The 9,452-nt window shown below is 38.1% G+C and overlaps 1 protein-coding gene across 1 annotated transcript in view; it reads right to left on the bottom strand.

Moving 5' to 3' along the window:
• Window positions 1-9,452, bottom strand: part of OSTM1 (osteopetrosis associated transmembrane protein 1) — a 108,130-nt gene that overhangs the window by 50,833 nt on the left and 47,845 nt on the right. Inside the window, exon 4 of the mRNA XM_008581765.1 lies at window positions 3,023-3,137. Within this exon, the coding sequence (XP_008579987.1) occupies window positions 3,023-3,137 (115 nt within the window). The remainder of the gene's footprint in view (window positions 1-3,022; window positions 3,138-9,452) is intronic.

Below are 9,452 nucleotides of genomic sequence, written 5' to 3' on the forward strand. Positions count from 1 at the left end.
CCCAGGTATTCCACTGCTGGGAATATACCCAGAGGAATGGAAATCATCATGCCGAAGGGATGCCTGTACTCCCATGCTTATTGTGGCACTATTTACAACAGCCAAGAGTTGGAACCAGCCCAAATGTCCATCATCAGATGAGAGGATAAGGAAATTGTGCTACATCAACACAATGGAATACTACTAGTCTGCTATAAAAAAGAATGAAATACTACCATTCGCAACAACATGGATGGACTTAGAGAAAATTATATTAAGTGAAACAAGTCAGGCACAGAAAGAGAAATACCACATGTTCTCACTTATTTGTGGGAACTAAAAATAAATAAATAAATAAATAAATACACAAACAAATAAATGATGGGGGGGAAGAAGACACAACAATTCCTTGAACCTGTTAAGACAAGTGAGCAGATATGATGTAGTTGAGGGGGAGTGGGGGAAGAGGAACGGGTAAAGGAACACAAAAATCAACTACAATGTATATTGAGAAGTATAGATTTCAAAGCTCAGCAAGAATGTGCTACTTTAGAAAACTAAAATTTATTAAAATAAGGAAATAATAATTAATTAATTAATTAAAAATAATTTTTAAAATTTTTTTTAAATTAAATAAATAAAATAAAATAAAAAGTTCATGGAAAGAAAAAAAAAAGCATACGGCAGAAAATTCAAAAGATACAAATGTAAATACAGTGAGAACTAAGTCTTCTTTTCTTTGCTGCCCACTCAGCTATGCAATTCCCCTCCCTCAAAGTACATATGAACTTTTAGGACAAAAGATATCATTCTTCTCTGCATCTTGCTTCTTTCACCTGACCATTTATCTTGGCCAAATTAATTTTAAGTAGGAAGTAGGAATCTTCTTAATAACTCATATCTAATTGCTTCTCATTTTTTTTCTTCAGAAGTTCAACCTAAGAAATATTTTCAGTATGAGGTACCTTACAGAAAAACAAAGGTACTGTAAGAACTTATTCTAAAGTGTCTTATCCCTACCATATTGAATAAATACGCAGTAAAATATTTTTTCTTTTTTTAACTGGGAAAGAAAGCAAGCTACTTTGAATTAGTGAAATCTTGATTACAAAATGCCCTTTAAGGAAAAGATGCTTTACCCTTCTTAAGTATATGAAGTCATATCAGAAAAAGAAGTGAACCACAATACATATCTCACTTATTCTAATTAACTAATTTCAAATTATTTATAATTAACATTTTTTTATATTAATGGATTTTTCTAAAAGGCTTAAGAATACTTAAAAACAGCTCTTCTACATATGTTAAACAAAGTCTCTTCAATCATACTAGAAATTTTTACTCTTAAAAAAAAGTAGTGTCAGCCAAACCTTTGTTCAAATAAGCAGAAATTTTGAATTAATAGAAATGAAATTAAAAGAGTCAATATTCAGGATATGTTTATGGTATTGATTGTGGTGATGATTTCATGAGTGTATATTTATCTCCAAACTCATCAAATTGTATACATTAAATATGCACAGCTTTCTGCATGTCAATCATACTTCAATAATATGTTTAAAAGAAAAAAGAATCAATATTCAATATATGATGATATACTGACAAGGAAAAGAAACTTGACAGGATGTCTTTTTCCCATTTACAGTTTTTCTTCATATGAACTAAAAAAAAGACAAGTCCTGAGAAAAGTTAAGCTAGTTAATGACTTATGGGTACATGAATTTTTAACCCATCCTGTTCTTTCTATTTCCGAGTCCCCTGTCCTACTTTCTTTGCCTCTTGTCTAAACTATTGTAATAAATTTCTTATTGGTCTCTTTCTCTCTCTTCCACTGAGGTTTCATGAAAATATGGGTCTTCATACTCTGGGGAAAAAAAGGCTTAAAAAGTGCTACATTAAATAATGTTTAAAAAATAATTTTTTGTACATCAAATTCTTCAAAAAGGAAAAAAACTTTTTTTATTATTCCATGTGCAATCTAAATCCCCAAGATATTACACTATATAACCCCATTTAATAATACGCTGGTATTCTAAGCAGTATGAAAATGGCCTAAAAGATAAACTACTATACAGTCAAGGTCCTACCTTCCCTTTCCAACTTTACCTCCCATTGTGCTTCCAAGACCCTGAAATATAAACTGCCCTTTTATACCTCTGAGCCTCTGCTTGTGATGTCTCTCTATCTGCAATATCCTTCCTCTCATCTCTACTTCCTGAAATCATGCCAAGCCCTAAAGGCCTAAGTTCAAAAGGAAGTCATTTCAAATTCTCCCAAGTTAGATTTGTTTTCTACTTCCCCCAAGTATGCTATAACTTGATTAAAGCATTTATTTATCTGCTCTAAGTTATATTTGTAAATATATCTTTCTCCCTCACTAAATTATAGCTTGGAAGATAAGAACTGTGTAGCACACAGTTGACATTCAAAACACATTTGAATTGAAATAGTGATTTTAATTTTTCCAAAGAATCTAAAAATAGATCTCATTTTATTACACAAATACACACAAACCTGCAAAACTGATACAACAAATATTATCATCCCTCTACACACACATATATGCTATTTGACATATTAAACATCATAATTATTATTATATTAAAAAGTTAGCATTCCTTGAACATTAACTATGTGTCAGGCACTGAGCTAAGTACTTCATACAATCTATTTAATTTTCAAAACAACCCTATAAGATAAGTTCCAATATTACTACTGATTTACAGAGGAGGAAACTATAGTTCCAAGAGGTGAAGTTACTTCCCCAAAGTCTGACAGTAAGTTCAGGCTAATAAGTGGCAGAGCTTAGAATCAAATTGTCTGTCTGACTCCAAAGTTCATATTATTAACTGCTACACTTTTCTGTCTTTCAGTATTTGCCCAAGTACTTACCACTAATAAACCATGATGCTAATGACAGTTTATTTAACCTAGTAATAAAAAGTATTATCTAGCTTCAAGGTTTCCAAAATTCACTAAAATAAAATCTGACATCTATACTACTAAACCACAACTGCAATATGAAAATGAAAGAATTACTTACTTGCACAATTTGCCTCCTGCCATGTGGTATTAAAAAACTCAGAAAGAATCACAACTACTTGCATTCTATCTGCCATTAAGAGACTTCTGGCACAACTCTGACTCTCTGAAGTATTCTGTAACAAAAAAGACGACAGAAAAATAAAATCTGAGTATTTTTACACTTTCCAACTCTCAAGGCAAAAACTTAATAAAAAGTCATTAAAATATTTATTATAACCTTTTAACATTTTGTTTGATATGATCAGATAACAATGGTGTTAATAATAACAATGGTAATAAAACAATTAGCAGCTAACATTTATTGGTACTGGGTTCACTTGCAAGGGAATAAAATCTTTGCTTCTTAAATAAGTATTTGCCTCTACAGTACAATTTCAACTGCTTAGGTCCAAATTGCTACTGTGTGTTAGTAATATATATTTCTTACTTTTTATGCCAAAGAAAAAATTCTGGAAAGCAATTCACCAAAATATAGAAGTGGTTATCTCTGGATAATGGAAATATGGTGGTTTTTACTTTCACTTTTGATCCTCCTAATTCTGCCTAAATTTTTCTACAATGGACATATATTATTTACCCTTTTTTATCTGTGGGTAAATGATCACAAATCATTTGGTTTCATCTTTGGGGCAATTTTTGGTTCAGTCTTATAAATCCACAAGAAAATCCAGTGACATATCCAGTTTGTACCCAAATAGTTTGTACTCAGAAAAATATGCTTTCCATAGATCATTTTTTTATTATACATATTTATGGGGTACAGAGTTGACTATCAGTATTTGTGTACAGTATGAGATGATCAAATCAATATTATTAGTATGTTCATCATAATTACAAATCATAATTACTCTTTGCACATAAGATCATTTCAAAAATGAAAGAAACTCATGCCATGCAAACAATAAATCCAAGTTCCTAAATACTTGATCCTTATTTTTTCCTTTCCCTTGAGCCCCAAGCAAGGAGCAAAATTGTGCTGATCCTTCATTCTTTCAAAGCTATTTAATTCCTACTATTTATCAGGCACTGTAAGAATCCTCGAGTTTTGAGTATATAAAAAGTATAAGAGAATGTTTCCAACACTGGGGCTTCAAGAACCTTCCCACAGACACACAGATAAGGAGTTATATAGCGTGATGAGTAATAAAAGAGAGAGAGTGGTAACGCCAGGGAAAGAACTGATCAGCCATGTGGAATAAAAATGAAGGAAGGCAGGCTTAAAGAAAGAATTCTTACTTTAAAATATCGCTGATATTCATTTTGGGAAGGTTACCTACTTTGTGGCTTAGTTTTGTCATCTCATTAAATAGTGAATTGAACAAAACATTTTTAAAGACCCTTTCTTAGAATTGCTTCCAGAGTAATACCAGTTGTAGAAGAAAATTTCTATTATTACTTCTTAAACAGAGCTTGGCTACGGAATCAGACAAGCCTAGATCACTAGCTGGTGATCTTGGGCCGCCAATCTAACTTCTATGAGGTTCGGTTTCACAATAGTGGGTCCTAGAGTTACTGTATTAAGTGAAATAACATACTTTAGGGGCCAGCCTGGTGGCGCACTGGAGAGTGCGCCGCTTGGGAGCGCGGCGGCGCTCCCACTGAGGGTTCGGATCCCATGTGGAGACCGGTTCCCGCTCACTGGCTGAGCGCGGTGCAGGCGCAACCCCGAGGGTTGCGATCCCGTTACCGGTCAGTAAAAAAGACAAAAAAGGAAAAAAAAAGAAAAGAAATAACATACTTTAGGGGCCAGCCTGGTGGCGCACTGGAGAGTGCGCCGCTTGGGAGCGCGGCGGCGCTCCCACTGAGGGTTCGGATCCCATGTGGAGACCGGTTCCCGCTCACTGGCTGAGCGCGGTGCAGGCGCAACCCCGAGGGTTGCGATCCCGTTACCGGTCAGTAAAAAAGACAAAAAAGGAAAAAAAAAGAAAAGAAATAACATACTTTAGGGGCCAGCCTGGTGGCGCACTGGAGAGTGCGCCGCTTGGGAGCGCGGCGGCGCTCCCACTGAGGGTTCGGATCCCATGTGGAGACCGGTTCCCGCTCACTGGCTGAGCGCGGTGCAGGCGCAACCCCGAGGGTTGCGATCCCGTTACCGGTCAGTAAAAAAGACAAAAAAGGAAAAAAAAAGAAAAGAAATAACATACTTTAATCACTTAGCACAATGTCTTGCACATAGTTAGCAACAATATATACAATTTTGCCTAGCTACTTTGCTGCCAACCCGAAAAGGGTATAGTTGGCTAAGTGTAATCAGTTATTTGATCTTCATAAACAGACGACTAGCTATTTTAAAAATCAATACAGTATGAGTGCCCAATATCTGGAACAGTTCAGTTGAGGAAGACATCAATGTACTTGGGAGAAATGAGGAAAAAGATCATGGAAGAAGGACGATTTGAACTATGTCCTATATTGAGAAAGGAAGAGGATTCTAAAATAGAATAAAATGATCATGGGATGAAAGTGGGAATGATTTGTGGTATTCAGGGAGTATTCAATAGGCCAACATAGCTAGCTAGAGTGGAGGGTACTTCTATGAAAGCAGGGTCATTAGAAGGATAAGTTAGGACAAGGTTGTGAAAGACCTTAAGAGTCATGAGGCTCAGACCATGAGAAACTGTGAGGAGTGTGACATGAAAAGTAGAGTGTGGGGAATATAAGTCTAGCTCATGATATTTAGAGTTAGGAGACTATTTCCATAGTTCAGGTATGATGAAAAGATGGTGGCAACAGTGGGGATGGAATGGAAGTGATGAATAATTTGAATAGAGATGATATATTTACTGAGTACTTAGAAGTTCTAAACGTTCCAAGTGCATTAACTCATTTAATCCTCACAACAACTCTATGAAATAGGTAGTGTTATCCTCCTGGATTCAAACCTGGCCTCTTCCACAGCATTGCTTTGGATAAGTTACTTAACCAGTCTGACATCCAATTTCTTTCTTTTTTTTTTTCCTTTTTGTCTTTTTTCGTGTCCGGCAATGGATCACAACCCTCAGTGTCGCGCCCGTACCGGACCGGGACCGGCAACGGGATCGCAACCCTCGGTGTTGCACCCGCACCTCGCTCAGCCAGTGAGCGGGAACCGGTCTGTATGTGGGATCCGAACCCACGGCGGGAGCGCCACCGCGCTCCCAAGCAGCGCACTGTAGCAGTGCGCCACCAGGCCAGCCCGACATCCAATTTCTTAAAGCATCATATCCACCTATGTATGGCTAGGTTTCTCATCTGATCAGAAATTCACTCAGGCCAGAAACTTTGTCATATCTTTGTATTCCCAACACCTAACACAGTGACAAAAAACCATTGGTCCTTGATTTATACTTAGAACTATAATACTCAAATCAGTCATAACCACTTAGCAAAACCCATGAACCCAACCATCCACTTTCATCATGCCTGTCCCTAGCAAGTTAAGAGCAGTTGGCAAAAAAAAACAAGCAGATTGTTTCCACAATAAATCCATAATTGCAAACTACACTCCTCATTTTCCTATCTGCTCATTCTCTCCTTTTTACAAATGCTATTTCAAATCTTCACTCCCTGAAACACTGATATTCCTCCCACTCTTTACTCTCAAGAGATCTAGGCTCCTAGTTGGCAGTGAAAACAAAAACCATCAAGCTGAAACACCAACCTGCTACTCTGACACCCAAACTTTCCTTCCACCCTCCTGTTACAGCTGAGAAAGTGCCTGCCCCTTCCAAAGTCCCAGCTGTCTGTGGATGCTCTAGATCCCACCTACTCTGGAAACTGACCTTGTCTATTACCCCACTCCCTTCTACAGGATCATTCACCTTCTCTACAAGATCTTCACCCTCTCTACAGGATCCTTCCCATCAAATTTAAACATGTTCAGCTCTCTTCCATCTTAGGAAAAGAAGAAGGGAAGGAGGAACAGAGGGATGGAGGGACAAAAGAAGAGAAAAAAGTGAAAGAAAATCCTTAAGTCCCACATTCTTTAGTGACCTCTCTTTATCTCCCCTTCAAGGACAAGCTCTTCAACAGTTGTCTAGTTCACTCTTCTCACTTCCTCACCTTCCATTCATGGCTTAACCCACTCTAATCTTACTTTCACCCCCAAGCACTCCGTTAAAACTACTCTTGTTAGTGTCACCAATAATGCCACTGTTGATAGATGCACTTCCAAACCTCTCAGCAGGATCTGATACACATAACCACTGTTCCCTTTTCCTTGACTTATAGGACACAGCACTCACCTGATTTTTCTTCATCTCTCTCTCTCTGCCTTCTCAGTCTCCTTTGATTGTTCATCTTCTATCCAATCTTCAACTCTTAGCATTCTTACCCATTTTTCAGGAATGCTAATCCATGCCATGATTTCAAATACCATTTTTATACTGGCCACTTCCAAAGGTATTAGTTCTGATCCAGACCTCCAGACATATAGCATTCTTACCCATTTTTCAGGAATGCTAATCCATGCCATGATTTCAAATACCATTTTTATGCTGGCCACTCCCAAAGGTATTAGTTCTGATCCAGACCTCCAGACATATCTAACCACAAATGCAATATCTCCACTTAGATGGCTCATAAATACCTCAAAATCAACAAGTTCAAAATCAAGTTAATGATCTTCCCCCACCAAATAGGCTCCTCCTTCCATCTCAGTAAATAGCAACTGTTCACTAAACTGCTCTTATTAAAAGCCTGGAAATCACTTCCTCTCCCTCACTCGCTATATTCAATTAAACACCAAGCCTTGTCATTTCTATATCCTAAATGTCTCTGAAATCTACCCATTTCTCCTTTCTGCAGTGGCCCCCATGTGGCCTAGCCACAACCATATCTCGCACCATTGCAACAGTCTCCTAAATTCATCTCCCCACATACCCTCTTCCCCTACCCTCTCCAGCCCCGATCCCCTCCATTTTCTGTCATGCAGCCACAATAGCCTTTTAAAGTACAAATCTGATCATGTCATTCTGCAGAATTAAATCTTTCAATAACATCACACTGCTTTAAAATCAAAGTCTAAAATCCTTAACATACTCTACAGGCCCACATGCCTTACACCTGCCCACTTCCACAGGCTTAGATAACTAGTCTCCTCCTTGTTCACTGTGCTGAGTTGTCTGGTTCTCAAACATACCAAAACCCTTCCCATCTCAGAGTCTTTGTACTTGCTATTTCTTTACTTGTATACCTTTTCTCCTCTGCCTCACACCCTCTCGAATTTTAGGGGTCAGCTTTAATCACTGACCACTCTATCTACTCCCAGCCATTGTCAAAATCAGCGCCCTTATTATGTGTTTTGGTAGCTTCTGGATTTTTTCTTTGCAACACTTATCACACCTGAATTAAATATTTACTTGTATAATGATATGTTTAATGTCTGTTTCAGACTATTAGCTCTTCTCATTCACAGCTATATCCCTAGTAACTACCATAGCCTGAACATATGGTATTCAGTAATTTTTTTGAATGAATGCATAAGAAGCATTACATTTTTTGATCTCTAATGAAAGACAGATTATTATGCCATGCTATGTTCCAATTTTCTCCCTATATTTCTAAGAATTTATGTATTAATCTATACTAAAAGTGTCAGGTCTGCTGCCGGCCAACCTGAACAGCCCTTGCCTTGCTATCAGTCTCTCCCTTGGTGTTCCTTCTGGTGGGCGAGCGAATTGCCCGGATTCCTCTTTCCCTCCGTTCCCTGCTGGAAGGAGATGGGGGAAGAGAACTGCAAAGAGAGGTAAGCACAGCCGCCAGCACCAACCAGCCCGTTAAAGGACACTCAGACGCGGCGGGGGTTCTGTCGAGCAGTTCCGTTTATTATCACACAGGCACTTGCTTTTAAAGGCAAATGGGGAAGGGAGGTTTTCACATCCTCCAATCGCTTAAAGGTTACAAGAGCATGCATCCTGTCTCACTGCCTAGCTATTGCAATCACCCAGTGTTCACGAGCACGGCAATCAGCTTAAAGGTTACAAGAGCATGCATCCTGTCTCAATGCCTAGCTATTGCAATCACCCAGTGTTCACGAGCACGGAAGCGTGTATTTGGCCAATAAGGACTAAGGCAAGGTTCCCGCAGACATTCCCACCCTACTTCCTCCTGGCACCGTCTTAGGCTGCCACGTTAATATGCCCTTGTGGGCCCATAATGGTGCCACTTGTAATGTCACTTAAGGTGGCGTTAGTTTTTAAGGCCCGACATAAAAGTATGTTGAATAGTCACCAGATACATAACCCAAATGACTAGCACCTTCACAAGGCCCATAATGGCGCCACTTGTAATGTCACTTAAGGTGGCATTAGTTTTTAAGGCCCGACATAAAAGTATGTTGAATAGTCACCAGATACATAACCCAAATGACTAGCACCTTCACAAATATATATATATATATATATGTATCTATCTACACATAGATACATCTATCTATTTAAATTTTAAAG

This window comes from Galeopterus variegatus, unplaced genomic scaffold (genome assembly GCF_000696425.1).
Source record: "Galeopterus variegatus unplaced genomic scaffold, G_variegatus-3.0.2 Scaffold2453, whole genome shotgun sequence".
NCBI classification, from domain to species: Eukaryota; Metazoa; Chordata; class Mammalia; order Dermoptera; family Cynocephalidae; genus Galeopterus; species Galeopterus variegatus.